General features: G+C 26.4%; 1 protein-coding gene across 1 annotated transcript; it reads right to left on the bottom strand.

Moving 5' to 3' along the window:
* Positions 1-581: 581 nt before the first annotated feature.
* On the bottom strand, positions 582-14791 carry LOC114126629 (fringe glycosyltransferase). Its single transcript, XM_027990623.2, has 11 exons — positions 14193-14791; positions 13918-14103; positions 9785-9833; positions 8026-8068; positions 7831-7890; positions 7201-7342; positions 6097-6179; positions 2209-2279; positions 2024-2118; positions 1873-1952; positions 582-1764 (listed from the first exon to the last, which is right to left on the bottom strand). The coding sequence occupies exons 1-11, from the start codon at positions 14322-14324 to the stop codon at positions 1707-1709; spliced, it is 999 nt and encodes a 332-aa protein (XP_027846424.2). The 5' UTR covers positions 14325-14791; the 3' UTR covers positions 582-1706.
* Positions 14792-16161: the final 1370 nt, after the last annotated feature.

Below are 16161 nucleotides of genomic sequence, written 5' to 3' on the forward strand. Positions count from 1 at the left end.
TGATGCGATACATAAAAATATAATACTTTATTACCGCCGCCGAGAAAAAGCTATAATATCAATACATATATATTATATATATTTACTGTCGTGGACATAATATAAGGGCTAGTTTTCTAAGGCAATTGATGCCCCGAGGGTATATAAAAACCCAAGCAAAGTTTGTACGTGACACGCGCATATGACAGCGTTTATCGCGCGAGACGTCCTCCCGTCATCGGAGTTTGAGAGAAAAAAAATGTGTTTCATTTCCTTTTTTTCTCGGTCCCTCATCTCGGAGTAAACCACTTAAACGCATAAAACGTTAGTTTTACTTCCGTCGACATATATATTATATTATTGTACACGACGGCTGTGATGCGGTTCGCGCGGTGATGAATAGTGAATACAGATTTGATACTTTTTTCTCCCTTCTTTTGTGCATCTGGCTTAACAGAAAACATGCAGAAAAAAATGTTTTTAGCCTTTGAATCCAATAAAATATCTTGATGGATTATTAATAAAAAGTTTTATTTTTTTCACCGTTCGATGTCGAAGTATGTTAATCTAAAATGATAATAAATAACTTAGGTACACGTACATACTATATAATGATAACGTTTATTTGTATATAGTATATAATCTGTTAGAAAATATATCAGATAATGGAACTCGACTATAATGAGCTTCATTGTAACACATAATAATACCACAAAAAAAAATGTATATATTAATAAGTGTTAATAAAAACCTTTCTATCATTAAAAATACATCAGTGATAAAGAATATAATAGTATAAAAAATGAACAATTTATTTAAATTAACGAAAAATAAAAACATTTTAACTACTTAAAATACACAATAAAAAGGCACAAATAGGTAATAGCTGCAATTCTGTATTATATAAGTGTTTTGATTCAATAACAAACAGATCATAATGTAAATAATGATAATAATAAGTTATATTTGTACAAAAAATAATTACTTAAAATTTAATATCACAGACGAAAAAACTAAATATAAATAACGTGCATGTCAATAAGGCGCCGTCCGGTGACACGTAGGTAGATACGTGCGGTATTTACATACATTTTACATAATATTACCTATATATAAACGATTATAGCTGAAAAATATTTCGTTAAAATACGAATACTGATTTATTGTTTTAATAACGTCTCCTATGAACACTATTCGACAACTTTGTACAAAAAATAACCAAAAATATTTAATGTTTAATATAAAACGTTCGAGTAAATCAATAGATTTGTTCAGACTATTTCAAGTTTCTTATATTTGAAAAAATAAAACTAGAGAAATCCTTTTATGCACCATATTTATTATAAAGTTAATTTAAACTAACATAAACTTAAAATTAATCGAATATATTCGATGCTTATGTCGTTATCGTAACAAACGATATATTAATGAGAGAATTTTATCAGTCCTATCATTCAGGCACATTATGGGAAATGAGTATCCAACTGTAAGCACACGAATATTAGTCGCTACCATTATGACGGTTCCCACCTTCTGATCAACCATGACATGCACATTCTGAAGACCTTATGATTAATGGTTTTTGTATTTCAAGTTAATAAAACGTTAGACCAAACAAGACAATAACTTAAAAAATACCGAGCAAAATGTTACAAAACGACGCTAAATTTGATTTCATTAACTCTCACTATGCCTCTGGAATGATATAAAGATTAACAGTGTAATACTTATTTTTCGACACAATTCGAAGCTTCAGGAAACAAAAAACAATGCAGTGAAAGAAATCTGAAAATAAAAATAAAATAATATTTATATTTATATTATACCATAATACGCCAACACGTTCTTCTGAATCATAGTTATATAAAAAAAATTTAACAGGAGAAAACTAACCTGGTAGGATCGGTAATTTCGTTGAATCCATCCACATCCACAGTATTTGGATCATTGTCCAAGGAATAACTAAATGTCAGCTAAATTATCAAAAATACAAAATAACAAACAATGAATTGTTAACTCGGTATAAATATTATATATGTATTACTTGTTCATTGAATAGATCTTTTTTTATAAGTCTCATTGGCTCCAAGTGCGAGTGGAATTGTTCCACTCGAGTCAATTGTATTTTCAACAAATGCTCTACAAATAATAAAACATTATAGATTATTTAAGAAATTAAAAGAATTTTAGAAACTTTAAATAACCTTAGTACGATTCTAACATACACACCTATAACGTATCCGACGCTAACATCATCTGGAAGACCTATACGATCACCAATCGCCATAAGTTTTCCATTCCTACGACAAAAAAAAAATTAATTAAAATCTATTCATTTAAAGACAAAAAAGACGCCGTTAAATTTTACGATTCTGTCTGCATAATAGTGAATGACGAAGAGCAAGAGCCAGGATTTAAATTTATTCATCCAGGAAACTATTATGTATTGTTATTCTTAACGTGTTCATAAATGTATATTTTCTGGATGGTTGACAAGTTAACTACTTTATGTGTGACACATGGCTTGTGAAAAAAAAATAAAATCATCTAATAAACGATCATTCACACGTCATATGTTCCAAATGTTAAATAAAAAAAAAAAAAATAAATATTTTACTGAGCCATATGATAATACTGAAAAATTTATTTCCCATACAATACCTATAATCGAAATAATGCAAACTCAAACCTTGTCTGAATAATCATATGTTAGTCATTGACATAATAAAACCGACACATTGTTTTTAACATAACACACTAGAAATTATACCAAACTCGTAATAAAACATACACAACTATTTTTACAGTTCTACGTTCTACTTAATATACCACCAAATATTATTATTGTGTATTTTAAAATATAATCATTATTGATGCGTGGTCAAGTTTTTATTCTACTTCAATTAATCAATGACGTACATCGATTTACGATTGAAAATGTTTCGGGTAAAGTATACTATCGATGAACAATAAATCCCATTAAGTAAAATTAATTTAAACCGTAGCTTAATATAAAAGTTCCCATAAAATTAGGTGCTTCGTTTTAAAAGTGAAGAACTTAATTTTTTTATATTTAATATAGAATATAAATAGTATCTACTTACATCATATTCATCTTTATCTAATTAAAAATTACGATGTTTTTGAAACCTATATTTATATATTAATAACTATATTATATTTAGCTTATTTTTATAATTTATTGAAAAGCTAAACTAATAACATGTTTGAATAAAGAAAAGTTAGTGAACTCTAGTAAAATATTAAAAATAGTTTTATTAACTATTTCAATTGTTTTATTTCGAAAGGAAAAATATTTTAATTTAATTAAAAAAACAAATTTTTAAATGTAGGTATATTAATTTCAAAACTGATTTTTTGATAAAAAAACATAATGAATTAAAAATTAATTATTATATGTGAATAAATTGATAGAAAAAATTTTAAATAAATATAATAATTGAAATAAAACAATAACAAAAAATAAATGATATTCGACGTTTATAAAGCCAGTTTTTATATCTTAGTCTTAATATTATATACGCTAAATCAATAAAAATGGATTTATTATTAAGCCATACTTAATTATAAAGTTGTTGTAGCTAATCGATTTATCTTTTAGTGTAACGCCTTAAATGTCTTACACAAGTTAACTTACGGCTATGAACAACTTTTAAAAGTTTTGACTAACGTCTGTGGTGAATTAAATACCAAACGTCTGATTACCCACCATTATTATTAATTAGAGAAGTGTAAGTTTTGCAAAATTTGTTATTCTCAATTGAAAATTCTTTGACAGCCAAAATAAATCGGGTTTCAACAAATAACACACAAAAATAAGTATTGAATAGCATTTTTAAAACAATATTTTAATTTTAATTAATAAACCGTAATAAGGGATACAATCGAATTGAACTAAACATAAACATTTAAACTATATAATCCTTCTTTCAAGCTAAAGTAATAACACTATTTTTCGGTTTCTAAACTATGTAATTGGTATACCACACGCCTGTATGACTAAATATTATGTAGAATACCCGCTATATAGTTTACCCATCCATCACAATATTCATTATCGAATACCAATATCAAACTTTTTATAAATGATATCGATATTTCTAAGCCTACGCTCATAGATATAGCATTTATCTTTTAAATGTATCAGAAAATTAGTATTCTATTTAATACTGATTAATATTAAATATTATTTCGTACATAATGTATACTTAATATTATATAATATTTGTCCCCCGTGATATTTAAGCGTATATTAAATTAAAGTGAATTGTATCATTGTAAATTTGAATTTATCGAATTTAAAATAAAACTAATGAGTTATTAAAATTTAACCATTGATTTTCAAGTATAACGACCAATAAGAATACTTACAACAAATAACCTGCAACAACATTTTGTTGGCAACATAATATCTAATTTATTGAAACTACATTTTTTCATCCTATTACCTTCGCATTTGGATTGATTCCAACTAGGTATTTTTCTTTCATAAAGAATTTTAGCCAATTAAAATCTGCCAATTAGACAATCGCTTTACATTCCCCGACAAACACCAATCGAAACCCATTTTGGTTCTTTCAACAATGGCGGTAAATTTTCCTTTCATTTTTTTCTTTTTTAATTTAAGAATGATAAAAATAAAAAATTGCTTTGTTACTATTGGAATTTGAGCTTATTAGTGCGAAAAATACATCACAGGACAACTCCTTTTCGGAGAGCCTGGACGTGATAAACCGGTTAACTCGTCAATTCAGCTACTTGATTAACGACAAGGAATGAAGGAAAATAGAGGGGACAAGGGGCGTCAACTGGCAGTTGCATTGGAACTCCCAATTTATTATTCAATTTAAAAAACGGGTTACGAGTATACTTTTGACTCATGGAGACCGCATGTCATTAAATTGGAAAGAACTGAATTCGTTTAATCCCAGCAATTAAAATTGAATTTTTTATGGGTCAACTTTTATATAAAAATCGACAATACCTACCTAAAAATGACAAAAATATACATCTAAAAATCGTCATAGCTGTATCAAAATGTTATTCACCTCAGAGAACCAGTTAAAAACCTGATATTGTATTGAATATAAATAAAAATTAATTTGAACAGTAAAAAATACCTCCACAACTGTTCACACATTTAATATCAATGAAACGAGTATTGGTCGGAATAATGTATTTTAATAAGTATTAGATTTTTACGAGATAAAATCATTTATTGGTTCCCCGTATCAACGATTTAAAAATAAAATATATACGAATGTACATAATAACATAAATAAAAATAAAAATGTTAAATAATTAGATCAGTATCAATTTAACTAAGAATGTATAAACTAAGGAAACTAACTGGTACACTAACAGTATAGTACGATTTTGATTAACATAGTTCAATTTTAAAGAGCAATAAATTGAAAGGGACGGACGTTCTCTCTTTACTTCGCCATCACGATAAAATATTCATTTAATTTAGATTAAATGAACATAAAAATTCAAATTTCATAACATGTATGAGAATGTTTTCTTTGATACAACACGGCCATAAATACAAAACCATTATTTTACTTTAGACATAAATATACATATTAAAATATAACTTAAAAAAAAAAAGTTACTAACAAAAATTAACACAAATTATGTAAATTGTATTTAGATCGTATATATCGCATTTTATACTACGATCGTATATTTAATATTAATATCATAAATAAAATTTGTTAAAGTATAACAATTATATTATTTAAGTACATTCTAAAATCTAGGAGTCAAAATTTTGAATTTATTATTTTATTATACAAGAACATATTATTAGTCACTCTTGTTATTTGAACTATAATCAAAACAACCAACAGAAATCTACATCTTTTAAAATTGTAGTCTATTTGAGTACACCTACATTCAAGTTTAAATTACGAAAAATGTTATCTATGTATTTAATAATATATTTTTTATACTTCATTTGTGCATATTTTTTTTTATTTTACGCAAAAACAAACATTTTAAATTATTACAACTAAGCTATAATATAAAGACTTAGTAAAGGATACGTATACATCCATTATATTCTAACTTCAAAAAATTATTTTAAAAACTCACCCAGATATTGGTGCCATTTTGAGTACTAATGCACGGCTCAAACAAAATCCAGCACCTCCAGTAGCAAACCAAAATGTAGTTTTCTAAAACAAAAATTACAACTTAACTTTAAAAAAACGTTACGGACATTACAGTTAATATTTAAGCACAAATCAACAACATAATATCCCTAAAAGAAAATTAAATACAATGAAAACGTTATCATTTATGTATTTAAAAACCAGAAAACTAGCTCTGGTCAGTAGAATTTGAGTATTTCTGTAATTAATTAGGTTATATTTAATGATGAACCATGGCAAACAAAAAAAACGATTCTAAGCTAAGAAAACAGGTGAATCAGCACATATTTCTAAGGATAGTTTATATTATATTATATTATATTTCTTAATCAAGAAGTTTAAACTTATTTTTGTCAAAAATATATAAATCTTTTAATAGTATATACAATAATTTTGATAAGTTTGTTAAATAAATATAAATATTTATAAAACAATATTAGGTATGCTATATAGAACACGGAAAGAAAATAATGAAACATGTATATAGCTAAGCCTAAAAGTTTTAAGCGTCTATATTAATATTTGTTAAAATGCGACAAAATAACAAAAATTCTATTGAGGAAAAATCAATTTTTCATCAAATAAAATTTCAGTAAATACTAATATACATTTTTTTAGTATCTTTTTCGAATAATCAAAAATACAAAACTAAGAAAAATTGTCGTTACATTATTATATGAAATTATTAATATTCAAAAACAAATTTTATGACAATTTATTTGTTTAATGTTTATACATTTATATTTCATTAGTTTTAACAATACATTTATCAAAATAAACAGTAGACAAGTATTATTATTTATACAAATACATTTTTTCAATCAGAAATCTCATATAATCTTCTCCGTCACCTTAAATATTGCTAACATTATAATGAATACACAAAATATTCAATGACACTGTTAAAGTTTTTTAGTGATAGAAGTTTCAAAGTTTTAACAATAATTTATCAACTTTAAGATACTCTATAGTCTATACCTTTAAACAATTATTTTAATCAATAATAAATAGATATAACTACCTGATTGTATTATTTTTAACTTACTTGGAATTTGGTACGAATTTGTAATGGTTTTGGAGTGCTAGTACGTCCCAAATACCAATCTCCAATTGGATTATACATTTTTAATAATTCGTCCAAAGCAGGAACATTAACATAGTTGTCATCGTCTACGTGACAAAACCACCTTAAATCAATAATATAAATTTTAAAATATGATTACAAAAACTAAAGCACAATAAAACGATATGTTAAACATAGTAGGTAATATTTAAATAGTTTCATAGAGTAGAATTTTTAATCAAACAGCAAAAAAAACTCTAAAACACTTCTAGCAGTATCGTGCTCTACATTTCGTATTTTATACTTCTATAATATAACGACTATTTTTTTAAGATAGTGGGTATAAAGTTGTTGACTTCAAAAAAACATAAATATCTGACAAGAACATTTAAACACGTTAAGTGTTAAAAAGGTAAACATGCTAAATATATATGTAATACAGTATCTAGTTATTTAATATATTACATAAAAACCTTAAAATTAAATCGTTTGTAAGTAGTTTTTTGAATATACAAAATTAAATGTTGTATAGCAACAATACAACTTCATGAATTTTACACTGCATACCAACGACATATTAAACAAGATCGATTTAAATAGTTGTATACTAACTTCTTTTTCGATTCGAGAAACACATCCAATTCGACAGACATTTTACAGCACAGCGCACGTCTAAAAATCAAATTAAAACTAGCGTCAAATAAAGTCGTAAAGATAAAGATTTTAATTTAAAAACAATTATTTATTGATATCCCACTGCGATTTATTATAAATTATAATACTACATGCATATATTGTAATACTTGCCTACTATGAGTAGCTGAACAGTTAGTGTTTATGACGTGACCACCTAGAATATAAAATAGTAAAACATAAACATAAATTGTATTTAAAACAGCTTTGTCATTATAATATTATAAATTAATGTTTAATAGGAAACAAAAAAGTAAATCATTATTTATAAAAAAAAAAAACGTGTGTTAAATAAATATATATATAATATATATCTTGGTTAATTATTCGTCATAATCAAGTACCCTGTGAAAATCATAATCTACAATTTTCATCATTTAACTTCAATAAGATTTTTTTTTAAACTTTTTATATAACTAATTACTAATTATACAAATAAATATGTTTATTCTGTTAAAAATTAATAATTCATGATATTTATACAATTTACTAATCTTAAAAAAAATTTTTTTTAGAAATTCGAAAGTTAACCATCTCATTTTGAAAAATTAATTACTTGAAGATTGTATAGAATATTGAGCAAATAATTTTTTGAACAATAATCTTCTCTACATAATTATTTCTAGTGTGTACATTAGCCTACTCAAACAAAAACTTCATTGTTGAGTTCATATTGTTTTAAAACAAAAAGAAGCATTGTTCCATCCAAATTTTTTCGTATTTTTAAATTAATGACTTGAGATTAAAATAAATATATAGGTATACAAAAACCACATCATGCTTTTGTATTTATTAATTTTAACGGCTTTTATAATATAATATTTTAGTACAAAAATAGTTGTATACAACTAGTGGAAAAATAATCAAATCTTTTTTATAAAATGCACTACATTAGATATTTAGATATCAAAAAAAATTAAATAAATACATAAAATACTAATCAATTAATACATTTCAGTATTCAAAGGATTAAATTAAGTAAGTTAAATAATTTACTCAAAGCTGTTAGTTTTGATTAAATTTTTGATCTAAAATAAGATTGATATTATTTTCGGTAAAATAAAATAACTTTATGAAATATGAACATTTTTAAATGTTCATAAAGATACAAAATATATAACTTAGTAAATTATTAGTTAGAGTATACATTTTAAAACTGGTAATTACTCGGAATACGAATTTTATAATCTATAAAAAAATCTAGTATCAAAGCAAAACAACCTATATATAAAAAGTATAAACATTAAAAATCTTATTTAAATATATGTAATAAAATAGGTAAGTATAATGCGAGATTATAAAAAAGCGATGAATAGTAATACATGATTACTATGATTAGTTCAAGTCATATAAACCGAAAATAATAAGCGGTATGATGAAGTCTGCGGATCAAGTATATAAATATATACTGTAGTATATATGCATACCTACTTGTACATCGAGGATACAATATTAAAAAATGTTTTTTTAAATAATACGTTTACAGCATCTGTTAGTAATGCGAACATTTAAAATAATTATCAAATGACTAATAGAAAATAATAGTTTCCGTGTGATTTTGTACGTCAGATAAAATATTAAATTTTGACTGTTACTATATATTAATGTGGTTTTGGCTCTTTTGTTACAGATTAAATAACTTATTAAAATAATACATCGCAATAAATATGATCTTTCATAAATAATATGCTAAAATGTATATATATTCACATTATATTTATTTTATAGTAGCATCATGTTTCTATAGCTTAATAAATGTTAATTATCAAATATCAATAATACTTTAATACTTTTTAAAAGTGTCAATAAAAATATCATTATTACAATTACCCATAACTAAATTATACTAAAAACTAGTAATCGTACTACTTACCCGTCACTTGACTTAAATGTTGATCATTAGTGTCTGTGAAAAACCAAGTCTGTAACAAATTTAATTTTTGTGAACTTAATAATAATATAATTAAAAACAACACAGAACTGTTACGTCAAAGACTTTAATTATATACAATCAAGAAAGTGCCTGCACGTACGACGCGTGAATCAATTTGAATTTTATAAAACAGTTGATCTAGTTAACCTTGATATTATAAACTCTATAAATTACATTTATACATTTTACGAACTTTAAAAATCTTACAAGTGTTCAATAAGTTTAATATTGAATGCATAGTTAATGTAACAAACTTAATAGTACTAAATATTGAAATATCAACGACATCAACACGTATCTATTATAATAACTACTATCTATCCAAGGGTAACCTAGGTGTCTTCACCAATATTGGTACCACAAAAATTATTTTAAAACTGCAAGGGAACGTGTATACTACGACACATCCTATTAACATAATTAGGTATATTAATCCTTCACATTCATCATTTGTTCTTGTATAAAATGTACCAAAAATTTAAAAAAAATAATTAGGATACGATTTATTTTTATCATAAAATGAATAAAAAAAATAATGTAACTAATCAATTACTACATATAATATTAAATTATTCTTAGAGAACTTTTTGTGATAATATCTATTGACTATTAAAGCCTAGAGATACTCATCAAGTATTCAGTTTTGGCTACATTTTCAAATATTCAATTTTGGCTAAAATAATATTAAAATACAAATTTAACCTAAGAAATCACATATCAACAATGCTGTCTTTAACCTAAGAGCACGTGGGATATGAGGGCACCCGAATTAATGAGGCCGCTGACTGACGGAAACTCCAAAAAATATAATTTACATCTTTACTTTGTAATATATTGGCGCAACCTATCTCAACCAAATATTTGTCTGTCGGACTTAAATAATAAGTTATAATTTAAAAATAATATTAAAAATAAAAATAATAAAATATATTATTAAAAATAGTATAATATACTATTAAAATACGACGATTGCACGTTAAATTTGATTAACAACATGACTTAGTTATCGACGTACCTACAATGGCAGGCTACAAAAGTATACTAATCATTATACTTCCGTGATAAAATAATATCGTTAATACGTTTTTAAACAAAGAAATAGATCTAAAAATATCGTTCGAAAACCCAAATTTTTGTTATAATTTAAAAAGATAATTTGAAGATACAATCAAAAATTTTGCAAATCAGAAATCTTGAAAGAAACTTTAAAATCGATGTAAGTTAAATTTAATATCTAATAATTTAATTATTCGATTGTACCTACACAAAAAATTTGTTTAGATAACTATTTTTTTTATATAATTTTCGTGTAATTTCCAATGACTAATTTGTATTTAACATTAATTACTACAATATTACTTTTAACCAAAAATAAATATTTGAAAATAATAATCTATATACTTACAGTACCAACCTATAATAAGTGGCAATATAATTTCCTCTTTAAATTTTTCGATTTTTCTTGAGTGAATAAAATATACTACAAACCAAAAATTGCATAATATGTTCTCTTGTAAAATACGCAAAAACAAAAGTAATCATGTGGATTGAAGGTAAATATATAATTTAAAAATAATATTAAGCCTAAGGCAGCGTCGCAGCGGCAAATACTAGTTTTTTTTCTTTGAACATTAATAATTAAAACAGTAACAAAATACAAATGAATATACTAGAGCTTCTAGGAGTAGCAAAATGTCGTTATAGGTGTATACAGAAAACTAATGTTGAACACTCCCTTCGCATCGCTTACTTCAGTTTATGATAGTAGCACAATAGCATATTATATTTAATATTTATACACTTAAAATCAATAATAAATTATTGTACATGAACTTTTTATAATTTTAAGTAGCTTAAAAATAAGTAAAAAGATTTTTAAATTTATTGAATAACGTAAATAATTTAAGCATTAAATCAAAATTAATAACTGTTAGGTACTTTCTTTGAGATATTTAATAGTTATAATTAGAACTTGCTTAAATAACATTTTATTCATTTTACATTCATTTACACAACACATTTTAAATCCTTAAATAATTGTTCACTCGACTTAGCGATAAATAATTTGAGGATTTAAGATGATTCATAATTGAATATTTTTTATTTCTATCTTATAGAATATTATATTTTAAAGAAAAAATCACGAGAAAATCTAAAAACAATTTTTAAAACTTGAACTGCATATTATTTTTAACAATATTATTATAGTAAGGTACATTTAATTTCATGTTTTATTCAATATTTTTCAAAGTATTTCTTTATAAGCAAGAAAATCGAAAATAATTTTGCCAATTTCTAATTTAACTTGATTTTCAATTGTTAGATAATACCCCTCCCCCTTTACCCAAATATTTAAATAAAAATAATAAAATCAATTTAATTAATACACTTAATTCCAGAAGATTTTGTATAAGACATTTTAAATTGTTGGTACTTGTGTAGGATACTCCACATAATTATCAGAAAAAAATTCTTCAACCAATCACCAATCACCGACACCCGATTTTAGTTAATATAAGGTTAAGTTATAAAATCTTGTAATTATAATTACACACAAAATTACAACTATAATTATCTATTGTATTACCTATATTTAGTTATTGTGTAATGCTAATTGTTAAAAATTATTTTCATCTTATACCTACCAAAACGTAGGTAGTAGTCGTCGATAAATCATAGCTGTTGAGATGATTTTCGAATTTCGTATTTTCGTAGTTAATAGTTATTTCCAAAATTTGTTTTTTATTCATAATAAATGAGTTAAGAACAATTATACCTCAAAATGTATGTTGAAAATATTATAGTCTATAGTAATTCTATAGAATTTTTTCAAAGGCCTAATTTAATCAAAAAAACTAGAGCGTGAGAAAACAGCAATGATTTTAAATAAAAGTAAAACTACATTTTATTTATTTTATATATTACTTATATCAAACTAATAAATTACTATTATTAGAATTCAGAACCATTTTATAAATAGGAATTCAACATACCTAAATAATACACAAGCAACTATCCAATTGTTGACTAGACTAATTTTTATTTAAAATGTGGTTTTTAGAAATTATAGAAAAATTATAAACAAAATGGATGTATTAATTACATTTTTACAGTGGTTTGTAAGTTAATTTTTTTAAATCAAAATCTTTCAATACAAAATTGTATTCTATAAAGTGATAAATCATATTATGACATCATCTAACCGCAAAAAAACCAGTAATACTGTATACAATACAAATATCAAGTGGACTAATAATTTAAAAAATATCTAACTCAAATATTACCAAATTATAAAAAATTATAACAATTAACCCCAAATTTAACAAAATATACCTAAGTTAAATAATTTATGATAGCAAAAACAAAAAGGGGCATTAATACAATTAATTTAAATAAATAACTACAAAAATCATAAGTGAAAAAGATATTATTCTTACAAACATTCTCATTTACAGCATTATTTTGTATAATTACTAGTAAACAATACAATTGCAAAAAATTAAACTTATAAAAGATTCAAAATAACTTATGAAGCAAAAAAACCTAGGGTAGGTAAAATATTTGACTCTATAATAGCAATACATTTTTATTTTGTAGAAGTAAATAATACGATTCTAAGTTCTAACTATATAACTTAATATCTCACCCAGTAACCTAGTAATACACCTAATACTTATAATTGATAAGTATATTTCTTCGAAATTTCAGCCTGGCCAGGGAACATGGATCCCAGATCGGGGTGTTTTGTTCCAGTCAGTAAATAAAGACTTCTCCTCATTCTTTTTTATTTTAATGTTCAAAAGAAGATTTTAATAAAGTAATTTAATATTATATTACTAATAGCTATTTTATGAAATGCACTATCAAGAAAAAATATGTCTTATTTACTTGTACCAATAACTTGCTAATAACGTTGGTAAATTAGATAATATATACAATAAGAACAAACAAATTAGTCATTATCTAGTGAGTAGTGACTCTAATCCAGGGAGTAAACATCAAATAAAATAAATAATAAGAATATGATGCATAGTATATATATACAATATACACAAATTTATAAAAATAGGTACCTGTTTTTTTGCAAGTTGAAACCAAGTCTTTATAATTACGGGCAATCTGGTCAAGTGGTTTCTGCCAGTAGTTTTCACAGTGATAAACACTTTTTCTAATAGATCATCATTGACGGGCAAGATGCGTTGGAATATTTTTCTTTCCGACATCGAATAGTTTGTCGAGTTGCTTACTGTTTTTGACAGCTGTTACATACGAAGGTAGAAATAAAAACAAAAAAATCAAAATGTTAATTACACAGTAGAAACACACAAGTCGGACGAGTGGGACAGACCTGTTGCTGGACAGGAGTAAGCACATTGCTTCCGGCGATTCCCACCTGTTGATAGAAAACGAACGATGCGAGCGCCAACAGGGCGAGTAATATCTGCAACTGTAACAGCCATCGTTTGGTTTTTCTGGACATAGTTCCACCGCGGTCGGCCGGTCACATTTTCGACAATATACAGACGGCCGTCGACCAGCCGCCAACGTTTAAAAAATTAATAATACTGATCGTGTTATTACAGATCACTGCAACAATAATAATATCAATTGTAGGCAGTAGTTTTTGTTATTATTGTGGTGCGCGTTTGTTATCAGTGGCGGCGCAAACCGTTATCACTCGTCGCGGAACGCGCACGAGATTACGCGACTACCGGCACCGTCGTGGTAGACGAAGCGCGCACGTTCACACCGGTCGACGGACGGGACGCGAATGCCGGTTCGGTTGCCACTAATTGCCGCCTTGCCGGTTTGCGGTTGCCGGCGACCGTCGAACGTCGACGGCGATTGGCGGCTATCTGCGTCTTATATCACACCTAAGTATTAAGAGATTGTACCGGCGATGAAGACATGAACGGCCAAGAACCGAATCGGCCGATTGCTCGCGAGACTCTCTGGCGATCGGGTCGGGCACGACACGGACTGCGCGGAGGCATCAACCTCCGGGTTGCGGTGGCCTCGAGGTGTTCCGTATTATTATTATTAAGTATTATTTATTGTTATAGTTGTTACACATATTTTTGTCTCTCTCCGCCTTCCTGCACCTTGCACCCGACGACATCCGTAATATTATTATAAATAATAATTACGAACGTCCTCTTCCGACCGGCGCGCGTTTGTTACGCACGCAGGAACACTAGACGCTACTAGAAGAGTGTATCAGGTCAGATAGGTACGCCTATTATATTAATATTTCATAGGTATATATTTTTTTTTATTTACGTACAGCAGAAACATCTCCCGCGGTGCACAGTTGGCTCGGTGGTCGCCTTTTAAAAACAAAACAAAAAAATTCCATGTACTACGTTTTTTTAAATCGACAGAAAGGCCCCCTAGACGTTAGGGGCCTAATACATCCGCGATCCGCTTGCATGTATTCCTGTGTTTACGCCACTATGTGGTAAACCCATAACAGTGTTAATAAATTGCTAAAGATGTACCTATAAATGTATTACATCGTATTATTATAAACGGTAGAACTAAACATTTTTTACTGTTACGTTGAGTGTTGACAAGTAATAGTTAATAAAGTAATAAATAATAACACTAATAACTAATTAAAGGATTCAATTTAAAATAATTTCAATGCATTTACGTATTTCCTATCGTCACACCACGGTCTAACCATCACGGTTGGAACTTTAGAAGTCATGGAAGTCTATAAAAAGATAAACCCAGAATAATATTTTTACTAAATAGCAATATATATTATTCATGAACTATAAAGAATGGGGACTTTCGGCCCTCCCCCCCCCAATTAAATTTTTAAAATTATTAGGTACCAACAGTTCTTTCTACTTTATTACTAGGTAAGGCACGGATTATAAAGCATAATAAGCAACTAAAAAAGCACAAGATTATTTTAAAAAAGCAAAAAAGAACCATAGAATATGGACTAGTTATAAAAATAAATAAAAAAGTTTGGAAAATTAATTTATATTAAAAAAATAATTAACCTACCGTGTATTTAATTATTAAATTTGCAGTAGTGAAATCGTGAAACTGACTCTATTGACCGACTATTGGTCCGACATCCATTGAAGCGATCGGTGCATACCTCATACAAGAGATTTCAAATTACAACAATAAATCTTAAATTTTGAAATGGTCGATATCGATATTAAAGGCATACTGACCATGTAGATACTGCAGGCTATACCTATGTAGATCGACAATCTATACCTTTAATACATTTAATAAACAAGCCGATAACGAAAACAATAATAATCCAATATCGACATTTTGGGTTTTTACATTAA

This window comes from Aphis gossypii, chromosome 1, assembly GCF_020184175.1.
Source record: "Aphis gossypii isolate Hap1 chromosome 1, ASM2018417v2, whole genome shotgun sequence".
NCBI lineage: Eukaryota > Metazoa > Arthropoda > Insecta > Hemiptera > Aphididae > Aphis > Aphis gossypii.